The 19,753-nt window shown below is 39.0% G+C and overlaps 2 protein-coding genes across 3 annotated transcripts in view; both read left to right on the top strand.

The window, feature by feature from the left end:
- Window positions 1–1,573: 1,573 nt before the first annotated feature.
- On the top strand, window positions 1,574–2,783 carry LOC144700476 (putative transcriptional regulator tpeD). The gene is made up of 4 exons (XM_078571873.1): window positions 1,574–1,810; window positions 1,881–2,207; window positions 2,268–2,516; window positions 2,634–2,783. The coding sequence occupies exons 1-4, from the start codon at window positions 1,574–1,576 to the stop codon at window positions 2,781–2,783; spliced, it is 963 nt and encodes a 320-aa protein (XP_078427999.1).
- Window positions 2,784–18,572: 15,789 nt separating this feature from the next.
- The window catches only part of LOC144701474 (protein MALE DISCOVERER 2-like), a 6,361-nt gene continuing 5,180 nt past the window's right edge, over window positions 18,573–19,753 (top strand). The window contains exons 1-3 of one of the 2 annotated variants that reach the window (XM_078573282.1): window positions 18,573–18,701; window positions 18,769–19,039; window positions 19,143–19,455. In XM_078573282.1, the coding sequence (XP_078429408.1) occupies window positions 19,353–19,455 (103 nt within the window). In that variant the 5' untranslated portion in view covers window positions 18,573–18,701; window positions 18,769–19,039; window positions 19,143–19,352. Of the gene's footprint in view, window positions 18,702–18,768; window positions 19,040–19,126; window positions 19,456–19,753 lie in introns of both variants that reach the window. The other variant, XM_078573280.1, reaches the window with a different exon arrangement.

The raw sequence follows: 19,753 nt of genomic DNA, 5'->3' as shown, positions 1-19,753 counted from the left end.
TGTCTTTTTTCCTCAATTTTCTCCTTCTGTTCTCCTTTTCCTCCTCTTCTCCTCCTTTTTTTCTCTTCTGTTCTGCCTTCATTTTCCTATTCTCTTCTCCTTCTTTTTCTTCACCTATCCTTCTTTTTTTTCTTGTCTTCTCATGCTTTTTCTTCTGCGCTTCTCCTCTTTCATTTTCCTATTCTCTTATCCTTTATCTTCTTCTCTTTGCCTCCTCCTTTTTCCTCCTCTCTTCTTCTCCTTTTTCTTAATCTCTTCTCCGATTTTCTCTTCTTGTCTTCTCCTCCTTTTTCTTCTTCTCTTCTCCCATCTTTTCCCTCATCTCTTCTCCTCTTTTTTTTTTTTGTCTTCTCCTATCTTTTCCCTCATCTCTTCTCCTCTTTTATTTTCTTCTCTTCTCCTCCTTTCTCCTCTTCTCTTCTCCTCTTTTATTTTGTTCTCTTCTCCTCCTTTTTCCTCTTCTATTCTCCTCTTTTATTTTGTTCTCTTCTCCTCCTTTTTCCTCTTCTATTCTCCTCTTTTATTTTGTTCTCTTCTCCTCTTTTATCTTCTTCTCTACTCCTCTTTTATTTTTTTCTCTTGTCCTCCCTTTTTCCTCTACTGTTCTTCTCCTGCATTTTCTTCTTCTCTTAACCTCCTTTTTCTCTTCTCTTCTACTCTTTTTTTTCCTTTTTCTCCTCCCCTCTTTTTTCATCTTCTCTCCTCCTCCTACTGCTTCTTCATCTATTGTCTTCCTTCTGTTTCGTCTTCATCTTCTCCTTCTCATGATTCCCTCATGTCTTTATTATATTATTGATTAGTGGTTTCTTATTTGTCTTGTCTTTCTGTTTAGTTTTTTTATTCTCTCTCCCTTTTTAGTCTCTCCTACTCTCATATAATTCACTATTTACTTATTTGTCTTATTCATTGCATTTGTTACTTAAACCAGAGTTTAAACCGTAGTTTGGCATCATGTTATGCCGTCGTATTGAATTTTAGCTTACCAAACTATGACTTCAGAAACATGAACCCACCCGGAGGCAATGACCCAACCCAAGACAGATCTGGGTCAGGAGCTAAAGGCCCTCAACGTACGGACACGTGAACTTCTGGCATAGTTCTCAGTCACCCTCGTTCGAATCGTTCAGTCATCATCAACTACTTTGAACGCATAGAGGATGGATGCTACGCATGCTTACTGTGCTAGGAGATAAACCCGCACAATAAGAGGAAAGCGATAAAGCGCCAGGCCGAAAAGAGTACGAATGTATTTTGGGGCCATTTCAAAGCCTGTCATCCAGTGCGTCACGCGGAGCTTAAGGGGGAGGTGTCGGAGGACTCCACTCAGGCACGAATATCAGACAAGTTTTAGAGCAGACAGTAGGGTGAGCTAGGACGACGCGAGTCGATTAGGGCCCATACGCCGAAGGAAATGAAGAATTTCATTATATGCTTCATTTGCATGACCGACTCACCATGGAATATCGTCAATAATGTTGATTCCAAGGAGATGTGGTGATATGCGACACTCCTCGACTTGGATCCACCTAGTGCGAAGGTCATCAAGCGCTGGACCATCCAAATGCACGGTCGCATGAAAGACAATGTGAGGAAGCTTTGGGAGAGCGTAGACCGCATCTCTCTCATTGTGGATGTATGGACTACTGAGAACGATACGGGCCTCGTGGGCATCCCCGTCCACTGGGTGGATGACAAATGGGCGTATGGGGAACGGGTACTTGCCATTCGAGAGATCGTTAGGAAACACGATGGGGAGAACATGGTGGCCATTGTTATCCAAGCGCTAGATGAGTTTGGCGTGTGGTCGAAGGTTGGCATTCAATGGCGACTTTTTTCTTTAACTAACCCCTTCAATTCACAAGTGATCGTTACTTACATAGGTCTACAGCGTTACCACTGACAACACCGCGGCAAATAAGAGGATGATGGCGCTGATGGCGAGGAAGATGAAGATCGGTAACTCAAACTTCACCGCCAGAAAGCACGTCCCCTATGTCGAGCACATACTGAACATCGTCGTTCAAGCGGCAATAAAAAACTTTGGCGTTCCTTCTGCTCAAGCCGTGGAGCCTGACCAAGGTGACGTGACGAGGGCGGGAGAACACTATGACAGGGACCAGGACAATGACCTTGGAGACATCTACTCAGAGTCAGACGACTATGACGGAGGACGCTGGCCGCTACGCTTGGCTGACGCAGTTGCGAAGGTGCGCGTATTGGTGCACAATATTTGGAGCTCTAAACAAAGAAAATAAATTTATAGGAAGGCATGTGAAGATGACCCCAAAGTAGAGGACTGCAACATGGTCGTCTTGGACTGCCCAACTCGGTGGAATAGTACCTACGCCATGCTAGCGGCCGCCGTGAAGAAGTGGGATGTTATTGACAAAGTGTCGCAGTCTTTTCGACAGAAGGGGTTGACGTCGAAGATGTCCAAGGACGAGTGGGAGTTGGTGAAGGAGTTCTATCGAATCCTTGGCCGCTTTGCCATATCCACAAACCATGTGCGCAAGACAGTGACGCCAACGATATGTGACGTGTTGTTCCTCATCGACGGCTTCAAAGCGCACATGTAGGAAGTGATCCAGCAAATTGAAGATGACCAGTTCTTCGCAAGCGTATGACAATTGCAGGAGACAGATCGTGCCACCATGGCGGAAGCCTATAAAGCGATGCATCAGAAGCTTGTGCAGTACGCCATGATCTTGCGGGCGAATGAAGCAATCACTGCTACGGCATTGATGGATCCATTCCACAAAGGGACAATGCTCCAGCGAGGCTGATGCCAGACGTCGTCAAGACGTCATCCGGTCGTCATCTAGGGTATGAACTCGGTGGCTAAAACATTCCGTGGGGAGCGAGCACGATGGGCAGAATCGGAGGGCGGCGATAGCGCGGCAGTCTAGGCTGGCACCGAAGAGGAGATGATGAGCACGGTGGGCTGCGGTCGCGACGGCACGGGGTGCAGCAACGAGGGGCTCGGCGGCTCAGTGTGTGGCAATGCAGGGCGCGGTGATGTGGGCGTGGCGGCGCGGGCATGGTGACGCAGGGCGCGGCGACGCACGGCACAGCGACATAGCGCACGGTGATGCAGGGCGCGGCGACGCGAGGTGAGGCAACGCAGGGCGTGGCGACGTGGGGTGCGGCAGCACGGGGCGCGGCAGTGCGGGGGGCAGCGGAACGAAGCGCAGCGGCACGGGGCCTGGGGCGCGGGAGAGCGCGCAGCGACGCCGGGCGCGCGATGACGCGGGCGCAGCGGCGCGGCGTGGCATGGCTGCGCAGGGCACGCGACGCGGGTGCGGTGGCACTGGGCGCAGTGATGCGGAGCGCGACGGTGCGGGATGCGATGACGAGCGGCGTGGGGCACGGAGGCGCGACCATAACGGCGCGGGGCGCAGCAGCCCGGGCGTAGCAGCGCGGGGCGCTGTGGCGCAGTGCGCGTCGGCGCAGTGCGCGGCGGCGTAGTGCGCGGCAGCGCTGGGCACGGCGGTGCAGGGCGCGACGGTGTGGGGCGCGACAGCGTGGGCTGGCGGCGGGCGGCGGTGTCCCCTTCTCCCATGTTCTCTCTTCTTCTTCCTCCTCCTTCCTTCTTCTTTCTCGTTCTTCCTTCTTCCTCAACGAGGGAGTCTTCAAATTCCAACATTTCTTTTTAAGCAAATTCAAAGAGTGGTATTTGGAGGGTGCCCACCCCTTCCTTTATAGAAGAGAGGTGGATGGACCCCCTTTTAAGACTACAAAAATAAAATAAAGAGATGGGTTTGGACCCGATATCGGGAGGGGAAGGTATCCTCATACAGGAACTTCCCCTCACTACAACACTGCTACGATGAAAATAGAATACGAGAGGAAACATAAATGTAGAGAGAAAAATCAGTAAACGGAATTGAAGATGGTGCGTCGTTACCCGGGGATATTTGAATCCGGGTGCGCGCATCGTCGCTTTGGCTTGCCGTGCGGACTGGATGCGAATCGGTGGCGGGGTCGATGACGATGCCGACTCCTTGAGCGATGATCCTACGGCCTCGGACTGTGTCGCGCCATCACAGGCGTTCGAGAGGCAACCATTGCCTACGTTCGGTCCTTGTTATTGTGCGACACGTCACCAAGTGGCCCCGGAGAGGCTGATGTAGAGGGACCCGACAGAGGCAAAGAGTTGGACACGTGGCTCCAAAGCATTATGCGAAAAGCCCAATAGGCACATGCGGCAGCGAGAACGATGTGGGACAAGTTCAACCAATACTTGACAGAGGTCGTGCCCGATGACGGAGTCTTCACGCCACTATCCTGTTGGGCCAACAAGGCGTGAAGCGTTTCCCCTTGCTTGTTGTCGTTACGAAGGAGCTGGTTTCCGTTTGTGCGACAAGATCACCTGCCGAGCGCATGTTCTCTGTGGGCAACGTTATCGTCACGTACAAGAGATCCCGTCTTTCGCCAATCAGCATCGAAACTCTTATCACTGTGAAGTCTTGGCTCCTGGCGGACAACAAACAATGGTACAATGACGTTGATCTGGAGTCGGATGCTGATGAAGATGAAGATGGTGTGCTCGCATGTGCTAGAGGTACAAAATAGACGCATTACGTACATGTTTCCATTTTTTAACGAATTCAATGTTTTCTTATACTTTAGCTTTCACTACGCAGGTGACAACCAGGTGAGTACAAACCTCTGACATCACAACGCTGGCGTGGCAAGTTTTTTGGTCTGGCGTCCTCTGTTCTTGACTTAACATCGATGTATGAAACGATTTTTAAACATTGCTTGAGGCCCACATTTATGTCACATATCACACTCTCCCCTTATAGTTACACCGTCATATTTATTCATCCTCGTCACTATTTCTTTTTTCAAAAAATAAATTAAAAATTGTGGATATTTCCTTCTCTTAAGAATATATTACTTTATATTGCATCCAACATAGCTTAAGGCCAACGTCTATCCCACCAAAAAAAATGCACTCCTCCTTATAACTACACCGTCTTAATTTATTACTCCTCTTCCTCACTATTTCTATTTCGTACTTAAAAAAAAAATTAGGTCACCATTTCCTTCTCCTAATGCTAGATAAAAATAATAAATGAACATATTTCAAATTAAGTAAGACAAAAGGAAATAATTTGAAATAAAACTAAGAGATTGTGCATTATAAATGGAGTTGGAAATCCTCGTATCTCCTTTCTGAAATTTACAGTGTCATAGGTATCTTTGGGGTTATTTTCCAAATAATTGAATTTCTTACTCAAATTTACCATGGGCCCATCTTATCTTTTACATATGAATTACTACCCATTCACGATAATCATCCAGAAACCCAGTAACTTGGAGAAATACTTATTCTGAATCGAAATTTTATTCTGTGATGAACCTAAAATATATGTAATTAATATTAAGATTGTGGCAGTACATTTTTCATTTTAAAATATAAAACAAATAAATATAGACACATAAATAAACATAGGAAAGTGGAAACTGTTTGCCATCTACTTAAGAGAGAGTGAAAATTAAAAAGTTGGTTATCAAATTGAGCAAACTACTTTAATTTAGATCAATCAATAAACTTGGGATAGTTAACATGTACTATTACTTCGTTGGACCTTCATTACATCCAGATCTGGATACGTATTGATGACTTACATTGATCAATATCATTTTCTTGTTTTTTAATAAATGATGATTTGGGTTTCTTATACCCTGATTTGATAAAATGAGTATAATTGAGAAGTAGGATCGGGGAAAAGATATCTGAAATATTTAGGGTACTCGATATCATCAATTTTTGGCTTGGGAAATTAACATGCATTGATAAGCTGAGAGAAACTTCATAATATGATCAATATTTTACTTGTATTATGCCCAAATTTAGTGAACCAACTCTTGATATCTGATATCATCAGTCTCTCCTTATAATTACCCGTCATATTTATTATTCGGGTTCTTCACTATTTCTATTAAAAAAATTAAAATATTTCTAAGTTAACGCCCAAATTTATCCCACAAATTTAGACACGAAATAATAACGGAAATTCTATTATGCCTATCTCAAGTCTCAAAATTGGCTTCATAACATGGCGGGTAAGCACACATACATGTGTACAGGCGGAGACAGTTATAAATTAGACCCAAAAAAAAATTTCCAATATGGGATCGTGGTTGAATGCCTAAACAAATGCCCATATCGGTGTTGATCCGGATATCGGTTTCCGATATCCAGGATCCGGTATCCGCCTCGTCCTCCCCCCCCCTCGATATCCCGTACCGATAACCGTCCAACCGCCTATAGACGGATATCGACCGATATCCGATATCTGATATCCAGAACCATCCCACTTTTACCCAGATACCGTATATCGGTTGTCCGATATCGGATGACGGATGGATATCGGTTTGGCATTTACTATTTGGGCATAACATTAACAATATCCCCTATATCCAATGGCGATCTACTCAATATCATTTTCCCTTAATTTCACATTTAATCAATGGAGATCATGGGTCTCTTTTCTTCATATGAATTTGATTTAATAAAATAGAACTTGTACTCTCAGATAATTGAATCCTGTTCTGCTTCCTAGATCGAGTACAAAGATTTTTCAAAAACTTTGAGTTTAAATGAATATTCTGAATTGCATCTACCAAAGGAATAGTGGTTTTGGCTTCCTTAAGCGACTATCACTCGGAGGAACTTAGGAAGGTTTCAGATATTGGGGGAAAGGAATAGGGGTTACATAGTCTTTTTGGTTAGGTTCTAGTGTGGTCTTTTTCTCTAGACATTCTTTAGGATCTTCTCTCAAATCATGAAAAACTCTGTCTTCCTCTTTCATATCAGGTTCCTTACAATGTTTTTTCTCAAATGGATCAGCTAGTTCCTTCCCATTCCTTAATCTAGAAATTCCACTTAGATGCATAGGTTCATCATAAGATCCCTGTTATTCATATGCTTCCCTTTATGGAGCACATTCTGAATCATCAATATCATAATCAATAAAAGAATTATCTATAGGATTAACACTGGGTTGGATTGGAATTTATCCTGAATATTGGCTAGTGGTGCCAAGTCATACATTTAACCTTTATTCTTGTCACGTCTGAAGTTCCCTTCTTGTCCAGCATAATTCCTCTCTAAATTCTCCATTTTACCATTGAATATTTGGCCCTCCTTGTCCAGCATTTGTCCTCTCCAAATTTTCCATTCTGGCCCATTCTTCTTTTATTCAACAAGAATTTCTCTTGCCTCAACATTATTTGCTTTAACATGTCCATCATGGAATTAGATCATGAATCTTGAGAATTTGAAATTAACTTAGGACGAGGGGCTGGAAGCCAAATTCTGATAATTTTGGTTGTTCTGCTGATGATATGCATGTGGTTGGATGCTGCATTTCCCTTCTCTGCTCCATCCCTGTTTCCATAGTTGGCCATCTGATTCCAAGTTCCTTGCATGAGGTTATTTCCCTCATAATTATTCGCCTGATCAAGAGTGGGACATATGTCATCAGTGTGATCAAAACTCACACAAACGTAACAAAGAGGAGAAGGATGTTTAGGGTTAGTAAAAAGGGAAGTAAAGGTTGGAGAGTAGCTCATCATACTATTCACGTTCTGGAATAGATCTTCCACAGCCTTACCCACTTTGCCTAAGTCCTTATGTATCTTATCTTTCCACAACCCCAGTTCTATTGCACTAAAATCTACCAGCCCTCCATATTTTGGCCCCGAAATTCTCCTGGTGCGATTGAAGACCTGATGCTATGCACAACTATTTGCCAATTTCTCAATAATACTAGTGGCTTCATCAACTATGTTATCTATAAGAGTACCACCATTAGCACTAATACTAGTTTCTAAATAATTGCTTTTGTCATGGTCATTCAACCCATCATAAAAAAATTGAACTATTTGCCGATCAGGAAGACCATGATAATGACATTTTCTAGTAAGGTCTTTCAATTTTTCCCATGCTTCCCTAAAATAATCAGATCATAGGATGAACTCTCTAATTGCTTTTCTGTAGGCATTAGTTTTTCCCACTGAATAATGTTTTTGCAAAAAACATCTCTCCATCTCACTCAAATTCCGAAAATTTTTACCCACACTTCTGAACCAATCTTTTGCCTTATCCTTAAGAGCATGAGGGAACATTCTCATTTGCAATGCAATTGAAGTCACTACTGAAATAATATAAGAATCACATTTCTTTGCAAATTCGTATAAATGCTCAATATCTTTGTTTTTTTTCCATATATTGATGGCAACACTTGATGAAGATGACGGTCTATTTTAAAACTCACATTCACATATTTGGTCCCATGGACCCTAGGATGCATATTCCTCACCACTTGCTCACAAAACTCCCTCATTCTCATCACTCAATTAGCATCATAATGATTGTTAGCTAAATCCTTAATCTCGTCCACAAATGTCTCCTCAATTTCTGCACAAGTTTCTTCCAAATTCTTAGTCTTTCCCATAGATTCTAGAGGTATTGAACGTCTGTTACAATATCGTCTACCTTGTATACAACAACTAATATGAAGAAATAAAAAATTACTACAGAAAATATCTAAAGATAAAAGTTAAGAAATCATCTAGTACCCCTCTCACTTTGCACTAACCAAAATATATCTGTGCACTTCAAACTTGAGTGAAGCATAAAGAAAATAAAATTAGCAGAAATCCTAAGCCCTAAAAAATTCAGAAATCAAATTTGGCTTGCCTCCTCAACAATGGTACCCGTTGATAAGTCGGGATTTTGCATATAAATGTCATTTTTTAATTCAGACTCAATGAACAATCTTTATAAAAATTTATATTGAAAAACCCAATAATTAATTTACAACAAGTAAATGTCAATCCACACAGAGGCAGAAATTTAATTTCAAATTTTCCTTCAAACTTGGAATAAAGGACATAAGCTTAAAAGTAAGAAATATAATTTTTGGGATTCTTCAGCATTTGTAGCTCATTTGTATAATTCTAACAATTTAATTTAAAGAAAATATACAAAGAAAAACACTAAAAATACTTCAAAATAATTTTCGTAATATTATTCAAACATAAAATCAAATATGAATATTTTACGATTTTATGTAATTTAAATTATACCAAAAACCGCTAGAAATAATAAAGGCGAGAGTGATATATTTTTTAGAATTTTTTACATGTCAAGATCACTATAAATGTATTATGTTAATTTTAGGGTTTTCTCTTAATTTTTCATACTTTGCAGATTTTAAAAATAAATGTTCCTATTTTTTCCTGTTTTTCCCTAATTTATTTCTTGTTTTTTTGTAATATTTAAAACCTAAAAAATAGATAAATTACATGCGCTGCCGGCGATCGTCAGCCGCGAAATAGCGGTAGAGTAGCAGTGGGACAGAAGCGTGACAGCAGCCAAGCTGAAACGGCAAGGCAGTAGAGCATGCACCCTAGAGCGGCTGTAGAGTATTAATATGCATTTTTCCTAGCTAAATATGACCATATCTACATGTTTATTTGCAGTTAATTAATCATATATGGATTTTAATAAGCTTAAAATGATTAAATTCATTTTTAGAATTATATTCTGAATTTTCTGTATGTTTATGTATTTTTAGAGATTGTTTTGGCAGCAGATTCTAAAAAAATGTTATTTTGAGTTATAACATGATTTTTTTGGAACTGTTCAACATTAAATTTGGAAAACTATGATTTTTCTAGTCAAATATGTATTTTTTTAATTTTTTTGCTTTATTATATTTTATATGAATTTTAGAATATAGGTTGGGCTTTCTTTGAATTTTCCTAACGTAGGTGGCCACGACCAATCAGACAAAAGGAGATATTTTTTAGCAATAAATGTGTTGTGTGGTCTGAGAAAGAGATCAGTAAAGCATTAATATTTCTCTCCTTTGAATTGAAGCAAACACGAAAATTGCACAAAAGAATCGCATAAGGCCTTGTTCTTTATTCTGCTCTTTTCACACAATTAAAAGAATTCAAAAAACAAATTCAAACAATATTTGCACAATTTGTAAAATTCTCAAAAACTGCTACAAATTTGCACAATTGGAACAAAATTTGCACAATTTGTAAAATTCACGCAAATCGCTACAAATGTGCATAATTCGATCAAAATTTTGCCACAATGCCACTAAGGCCCGAGGGAGAGAGCAGACAGCCATGCCACCAAGGACCTAGGGAGAGGACAAATTGCTGTGCTGCCGTGGCCTGAGGGAGAGAGCAAACCGGTGCATTGCCAAGGCTGGAGGGCAAATCGTCAGGCCGCCAAGGCCAGAGGGAGAAACCAAACGGCCGCGCCAATAAGGCCTGAGGGAGAGGGCAAATGGCTGTGCCGCCGAGGCCTAAGGGAGAGCACAAATTGTCGCGCCACCGAGGCCCAAGGGAGAGAGCAAACCACCGCGCCGTGCAGGATCAAGGGAGAGGGAAAATTGCTGCCCCGCCGAGGCCCGAGGGAGAAAGCAAACCGCCATGCTGCCAAGGCCCGAGGAAGAGAGCGAATTGATGCGCCATCAAGGGTCGAGGGAGAGAGAAAACTTCCGCATGGCAAAGGCCCGAGGACAAATCACCACACCATCAAGGCCAAAGGGAGAGAGCAAATTGATGAGGCCACCACAAGAACACATTTTTTTATATGTTCTGAAATAATAAACATATCTGTAATAATAACCATATGTTTATCTTTTAAAAAAGGATTAAACTAAATTCGCACAAAGTGAACAATTTAAACCTAACATGGGTATTTGCGATGATCTGTGAAAATTTGGTAATGTTATATTCTGTCGGCGACAGGGCAGCACCACATAGTGCCACGTGTACACATGAGCACATATGTACATGTGGTGCATACATATCACATTTCTATTGGTTGAGAAGGGGAAACCGTTGTCATGGCACGCCCTGACAAGGCGTCATATCCGTTACAACAAAAGCTATTGAATAATAAATTTAAAATAATAAACTATCATTATTCCTTTTTGTCATTTTTCAGAAGGTGACATATGGCGCTACGAGAGTTGTCGACTGTGAATGACTAGAAGGAATGTTAACCAATCATCGCATTTAATGCCCAGAGGAGACAAAACCCTAACAGAATGATGTGACGGCGCTGGCAAGGATGAGGAGACAAAAATATATGAATTAAATTGATGGCTAGAAATCATCCAACTTCCAAGCTTGAGTTCCGATAATCTAGAGCTCGGATCAATATGAAATTTTAAGGGTAGCTTTTCCATTTCATCCTCTGTCATCCCTGTGGTTGAATCTACCAATTGAGCCCTCGATCTTTGTTAAAAACATGTTTGATATCACTTCCACCTAGTGAGGTTGATTGAAAGAAAGTGAAGTTTTGAAGGTCCATCAAGTGTTATCTGTAGAGAACTGAAAAGGCTTATCTGCAGCAAGAAGACGCCGTGATCCTGGCGGAATATAGGGATTTAAGGTTAGCCTTCTCCCTTACACTGAACATTTCCAACACAATTAGCTTATCCATCATCACCATCTATCACCCCACCCACTGCCATCCTCAATCCATTCTATCATCGTCCCCTACCCAGCCTCACCTAAACATTTATCTCACATGCTCTCTAGACTGTGACGATCTCATCAGACATTTCTCTCCTTCCTATTTCAACCAACATACATTACTACGTCTCTCATTTCTACCATCGTCTACCTCATTCTCGCTACTTCTATCACTGTATCCGCTGCCACTTACTATGTCGTTGTTATGATCCCATCTCGCTCCCCTTTCTCCTCCATCCTAATCCCAAATTAATCAAAAACTAATAAGCCATTTATCATCATATTATCTACTCTCATCGCACATTCAATACCGTACACATAATTCCTCTCATCTTCGCTTCACCCAATTGAGATCGTATTTTCCCTTATATATGTTCTCCTCTAGAGACAACCCATACTCACCACTAACTAATTCAATTATTTAAGATTATCAGTTATAAGTTTGTTTGATTTAACTCAAGTTCTCAAAGATGTAATTTTTTACTCGAATTTTGAGTTTATCACAGAGCGATAGTGCTGGCGGCAGAGTGGCGGCGGCTGCAGCGAATCTCTCTATGGGCTGGGCTTCGGTCGGTTTATTGGATCTGCCTATTGGACTTAGCCAAATAGAGGCAGCCCAATTAAATTAAAAAGTATTTTTTTCTTTAATTGGCCAGTTCACCCCGTCAAACCAGTTTAACTTGGTTCAAACCCTATTGGACTTAGCTGAAAATTGGCGAAGTCCCTTGAGAGGGTGCACCCCTCTGTCGGCCAGGTGTGTAGCTGCATGTGCATGTAACTGGCAAGAAATGGCAGTGCTGTAATGGGCACCGCCATGCAGCGCATACCTACGCACGAAAGTGGCGTCAATGAGAGAAAAACAAGAATTTTAAGGCAAAACTGATTTTTTAATCTGTTTTTTCTGGCAATTAAAATGGGAACTCACGGGGGAATCTATATAAAAATAGGGCAATATTCAAGTGAGACGAATAAACAGGATTAGAGAAAGAAAATGTTGAAATGAGGAGATAAAGAGAGAAAATGAAGAGATAAAGAGAGAAAGTGAAGAAGAGGATAGAGAGAGTTTAGATGGAATTTGAAGGTGTAAATGAAGATGATATTTTATGAAATGGAGATGATATTGGTGAAAGTATGTATAGATAAGGAACTGGTTCTAGAAAGAGAAAAGCGCAAAATGAGGAGATAGAGAAAGAAAATTTAGACACTAAAGGAGTTTGAGGTAGAATTTGAAGGTACAAATGAAAAATATTTTTCATGAAACTTTTGGGGGACTAACTAGGGATATGATGAAGCTCAAGAGAAAAAATAACAAATTCTAGAGAGATAAAGTAGACAAAATGAGTGTTTATAGTGAGTAAATGATGGATCTTAGCAGTAAATGGATGGATAATGATGGGAAAACCTTAAATCTAGGTTCCTAAAACCTCAATGTATGTTTTCTGAGCTTAAATGCTTTCTCTCAAGTCTCTTTCCATATATTTTGCCATGCAAATAAGTTTTTCAATAGGATTGTAAGAAAACTTCAATAAACTTACATTCAGCAGATTGAACAACCCGGTTCTGAAACATGCCTTGTCATGTAGACCAACCACTTGCTAGAGCACATCCAGAATTAGGGAAAATTATAGAGAAAAAAGTATATTTATATTTTGGAATAATTACTAACATACCCCTTTAGGTTATTCCTATTCTCTTTCCTTGCCATTTTGCCTCTTTTCTCGATTGATTGAGAGCTTCCGCTTCTAATCCTTAGCTTCTTTCTTTGTATGGATTTTTAGAGCCAATGAGGAAGCCAGGTTTTGTCCCATCTCCCTCAGACCTCTCTTTTGAGGGCCCACAACACCTTTTTCTCCTTTCAAGCGCCTTTTGAGAATCACTCAACTCTCAAAAATTCTCCAACACTTTGCGAATTACCATCTTCTCATTCCTGTAAATTTCTGCACATGTGAAACTATAGATTACTCCTCAGCACCACAATTTATTGACTTCAAAGAAGTCAAGGAGTTAGTCAAAAATAACCATAATGTGAAAAAAATAAGAATTTACAGCGTGCGCATAAATATTAGGTTAATTCATGTGTTACTATGACAAATTCTAAATTAATAATGCTACAAACATTTGAAATTAATGGAAATATGCATGCATTTATCATGCGGTCAACTACTAAATGGCCAGCTACGGTGTTTTAATTAAACTAGTTACTATTTTTCTCTTTAAAATTTAGTAGAATCTCAGAATTATTTTATAAAATTTGATAAATTATATGCAATACAATAAATCCATAAACTAAGGTTTAAGAATGAAGGTTTATTCCAAGTATATTTCAATTTTAAATTTATTTCACTAGTTTTCCCACATTCATGTGAAAAACAAAATAAATGGAAATAAACTTGAAATTGAGTTTTTCAATAGTTTCTTTGTATATACTTACTTTTAATTTATGTGCCTGAAAAAATTCATTATTTTTATGGATCCTATGCCTTACAAGAATTTTCCATGTGAATTTAACATTTATCAAATAATATTGAGGGATTCACACTGAGGAATTGAGCAAATTGTTTCCCTCAAGATCACCTACAATCTATCCAAATATTTAACTTCCCATATCATGCATCCTTATCATAAGAATATATTTTTAAGCAATAAAATATGGACACAAAGGAAAATAATAATGAATGAAATTTTATATCAATGATCATCAATTAAACACGGAAGAGTGATTAGCTTGCATGCAACATACTATTCATACATTTTTATATTTATTTTTTAAATTACATTATTGTTTGTAGTTTTATAAAATAGAACCATAAGTAAAAAAATTAATAATAAGGCCTCTATGATCCAACTTTAATCGTAGAATGGTATACTCAATAGATGTGCCATTTGTAGATATTTTAATACCCTACCATCAAAATTATTTTTTTATTGTAATTCATCAATGAAAAGTTTATGAAATAAATTACGCATCATATTTCTCTTTATTCATAGAGTTTTCCTGTGTGAGCATGATCGTAGTGATTGCCTATAAATAAATAATAACCCATATTTCTCTAAATCAACATAAAATTGATGAATGAAATAGTAGGTGCTAAATGACATACTTGAGTCAACTATACAATGGCTATTAATATTTAAATATATCATTTAATTATCATTTGGCCCTTAATTCATGAAGTTGTCCTAAATTAATAATTGAATATTTATAAGTATTTTTTATACTAGGCCTACTTGACTCATAGGGTCAAGTGGAATGATTCTCACTTCTCTTTTTTAGTTTTTGAAATTTTCTCATTTAGGTCTCATTTGAGGGTTATTGCGCTAAGGAAAATAGTTTCAAGAAGGCCCAACCACCGTTAGAGCAACAGGAGTGGCCCAGAGTTACAGCTTGCAATGCTTTGATGAGCATTTAATGATCCCTTAAATCTCATTGATGCCAAAGCTTAAAAAAGGCAAGCCAAGTGAGCGACCATAATGAGGAGCGATCAGATGACTTAAATATGATCGGAGGACACCTCTTCACCAGGATTGAGACTGCAAAAAAATTCTTGATCATTCAAAACCTTGGGAGATCCATGGGTCATCCTTTCTCTCTTTTCCCTACATAAACCCCTCACAATCCAATTTAATAGTCACTCTTGTTTCAATCCAAATCTAAGGTTTAGTGGCATGTTTACAGTTGTTCTTGAATACTCTTACATTTAGTGATAGTTGGGTACAAAAGGGCATTTCAGAGCAAGAGCCGCAGGAGAAGTGGAAGAGTCTTGATCACCTTGGGGCTTGGCGGGCGTGACAAAGATGTTCGATCATTATTTCTTTCCCTAATCTCTATCTGTTCACCTTTGTCTCCAGGTTATTCTAGTACCAGCTATCCAACATCCAAACAGTTTCAACGCCTCCAACATTTTATTTTATTTTAAATTTAGAATAATTCTAAAAAATCCTAAAAACTAGCCAAAAATCATATTTTATCTACTGTTTCCTGTTTGGATTAATTTTAATATAGATAGAAATTCTTTATAAATATTTGATTATGTCTAGTTACTTTGCTTTATAGGTAATAAATTATAACTACAAATCTACCAAAAATTATTTTAAAATGAAAATTTACTCACTATTACTTTGCTCTCTGATGATCGACTCCCTATGCTAGTAAGGTTTATTGATTTTTTATTTTTTTTAATTTCAGATTACCTATAAGTCTATAATTAATTATTATTTTATCAATAATACACCCCAAAGTCTGAATTATCAAAAATTATAACTATTTCTGCTACATTGATAAATTCATATTTAAGTACATCCTTATACACATATGTATATGTGACACTCATGAATTGATATATTAGTGTATTTTAAACTCTATACTTATTTGGAAAATTAACATAAAAACACATATTATAGATAATTTAATGATATTTCATTAGATAAATAAAATAAGAACTTTTCTTGAATTTCATTATTTCATGTATTTATTGATGAGACTTTATCGAGGTAAATAGGAGAAAAAGAGAATCCAAACCCCTGACCTGGAGTAGAAAAAAGAATACAAATGATGATTTGTAAATTATATCAGCTGCCAGTGACCAAGACAAATGGAGCCACTCTTTATGGATTTCATAAATTGGATGTAGAACTGGTTCTCTATCTATCGATTCATCAAAGGACATGGATTTGTGGGGCAGATAAATTCATCCTAGCCCTCCAACATAGGGGCATCAAATGGGAAAAAATCCATAGCATTTATAGAGTCTAATTATGCTATTTTCTCATTCTCTCTAATATTTACCTTTGGACTTTGTCGTATTAGTGGCTAGCCTTGTGAAAGAGTGTTTTGGCGGGTCCATTCTCTTTCAAAGAGTGTTTTTTGAAGGGGATTCTAGAGGTGATCAACGATTCTATTCAACACCACTGTGCCTCAATAGGTATAAAAAATGAGATTTGTATCATCTTTCTCCTTGGATGTGGTGAGGTATCCCTTAAATTTATTGAAACCGACCCACTAGATGCCCAACATCCAAATGAAACCAACAAAAACCATGCTAAAAATTCCAGCTATGTTGTCCTCTTTGGCTGATCCAGGCTACCTTCATTTTTATTGCATTCCAACTTTTTTTGGCCCTCAAAGTAATAATCCGGTCCAACTGCTCGACATTGGCTAAAAGTTTTTAAGAGGCTCCTATGGGACCACTCAAAGATTCATGAACCCTTAACCTGCTCACTCTAACCTGCTCAAACACCTGCTTTGAGATCCAATACGATGGTTTGATTGCGTGATAAAGAGAAACAAATGATTAAGACATATATGATGACTGAAATAAGTCAGTTTCTGGTAAAATAAAAGCCAGAAAACTGTGTAAAATTAACAAAAACCTTGCAAACGCATATTATTGCAAGAAAATTTCCGAAACACTTCAGGCCTTAATTTCATACATTAAGATACAAAACCTTTTAGCCAATGTTGAGAAGTTATGAGGATATTTATACACTTTTTTGCATTTTTGTTCTCTTGACTTTTTTGTGACTTTTACTTGTCAACATGACTGGACCAGGACCAGACTGAGACCGGCCTGGGACCAGACCAGACTAGACCGAAACCCGACTGACCCTTCGGCAAGAATCCCATAACATTATTGATACATTAATGAATTAAATTATGAAACTTGCCCTTGTAAAAATAAGGGTTTTGCTTAACCACAAGTAAACAAGCTCGAGGTGATCTCAATCAGCGAAGCCTCTAAAGCCTGAGGTTATCTCAATCTGTGATTCATGTAGGTGTTCTCAATCGGTGACGCATCTAAGGTGTTCTCAATCGGCGAAGCCTTCATTGCCTTTTGCTGAGGTGTTCTCAATTGGCAAAGCCTCCAAGTACTGAGCTTAGGATTTCTCAATCGGTGAAGCCTCACAGCCAATCCTTGCTCTCTCATTTTATAATTTTAACTTTATAATATATTTTAACTTTTATAATATATTTTAACTTATATAATATAATAGAATGGATATATATATTTAAACTTATTGCCTGGTATTATAACTCCTATACACCATTTTCTTACTGCAAATTGCTGATTTTAGATTGTCATTTAAAGTATGTCTAAATCCTGGTTATAAGGGATGTTTTGTTCTTACAGATATATTCTATCCCTCCTATGATACAAGGGGATACCTGGTGTATTATTACACTTCTCTTTATTTAGACATATTTTGACCCTATTAATTAGTACTAATATGTGTATTTTTTTAGGTCCTTGCTAAAAGTGCAGACAAGACCAGGACCGTTAAACTCTAATCGCAAGCATACTCGTTCTGAATTTGTTCATTAATGACCATAAGCAGCATGTCTAATACTTGTTCTGAATTTGGATATTATGTTTTCAGGTTTAGCTTCCAGAAAATAAAATGATATATATGTGGAGAGATCAATAGACAGACATATGGAGAGGGAGACAAATAGAGCGAGATAGAGATAAAGAGAGGTAGAGATAGAGAGAAAGAGAGGTAGAGATAGAGAGAAAAGAGGAGATAGAGAGAGATAGAGATAAAGAGAGATATAGATCGATAGAGATAAAGAGAGATAAAAGAGGAGATAGAGAGAGGGATAAAGATAGATAGAGAGAGATAGAGATAAAGAGAAATATAGGTAGAGATAAAAGAGGAGATAGAGAAAGGGATAAAGATAGAGAGAGATAGAGATAAAGAGAAATATAGATAGAGATAAAAGAGGAGATAGAGAGAGGGATAAAGATAGATAGAGAGAGATAGAGATAAAGAGAGATATAGATAGAGTGAAAAGAGGGAGATATATAAATAGAGATACAGAAAGATATGAAAGATAGAAATATATATAGTGCGAGAGAGTGATGGAGAGAAAGAGAGATAGAGAGAAATAGAGAGAGAGAGATAGAGAGAAATATAGAGATATGTAGAGAGAGAGAGAGAGAGAAAGATAGAGAGAGAGAGAGAGAAAGAGAGAGAGATAGAGAAAGAGAGAGGTACAGATGAAGAGAGATAAGGAGAGAGAGAGAGAGAGGAAGAGAGATACGGATAAAGAGAGATAGGGAGAGAGAGAGAGACAGAGAGAGAGAGAGAGAGCGAGAAACGGCGGATGGCCGAGAGGGGATGTCGGCAGGGAAATGAGATCTACAGGATTAGCGATCGCTCTACCGCTCCTGGAAGAAGCGACGGTTGTTCATCTCTCTTTCTCTCTTCCCTCCAGCTTGGAGAATTTTCCTCATCCGTCCTCTGTTGCAGGCTGGTGTTCGTAAACGATCATCCCCTGCCATGAATTGGATCAAGCGTCGTCGGGCGTAGACTGCCTCCGGAAACCCTAAACTGCTCCAAAGACTGGCGAACCGCCTTCCCGCTCCAACCAGCGTGAATGGCGAATTCGTTGTTACGGAACATCGCCAATCTAGAGAACTGGAAGAACAGAAGCATTGGAGACTTAACGGACAACGAGCTGTAATCTCCACGCGAAACAACACAAATCCAGGCCCTGAGGAAAGACTAAACCACGTAGAAGGTGCGTTAATATTCAAAATTTTCATCGATATCATATTTCTGGTGTTCATCTGCGTATTTTGTTCCGTTTGCTCCTGTTCTTATGCAGAAAATACCGCTTACAGGATTCTATAGAAGAACAGAGATGCTGTCCGAGGAGCGAGAGCATCATCAGTCTCAATACTTTATTTTTATGAGCTTCTCGCGGGGATAAACATGAGGGATGATCATGATCTTCGTTTATGCTTGTAATGACGATCTGGAGATTTCTGCTTTGGAAATCCTGGCTTTCAGAGTCTCTGTAGCCATTGCAGCTGCAAAAGCCTCCCGGAGAGATGGTTGGCCCGTGGCGTTTTCATTTTCAACGGCGAAAAATCGTTTGGGTGTTCTTCATGATGTGCTTTCGGGTCAATAGATGCATGACACTCAACCTTGAAGGTTTGTACGAAAGTTTGATAATTTTTTTATATAAACTGAACCAATTAGATCTGAAATGAGTACAAATAATGCAATAAAGCATGGTCGTTATGGAATCTAAGTACGAAAATATCAAGATTAGTTTACGCGCAAATGGGGTGAAAAAATATCATTTTCTATCTCGAGCGGGCAAAATCATGTGGGTGTTCTTCATGATGTGCGTGCAAGTCGATAGATATATCAATGTTGATTTAATTTCTTATGTCAGAAATAATATAAATCTATAAATAGTTCTATGAGGTAGATTAATAATAGGAAT

Source organism: Wolffia australiana, chromosome 3 (assembly GCF_029677425.1).
Source record: "Wolffia australiana isolate 7733 chromosome 3, ASM2967742v1".
Taxonomy (NCBI): Eukaryota; Viridiplantae; Streptophyta; class Magnoliopsida; order Alismatales; family Araceae; genus Wolffia; species Wolffia australiana.
Note: the sequence above shows the minus strand (reverse complement) of the source record. Positions and strands in the feature narration are given on the sequence as shown.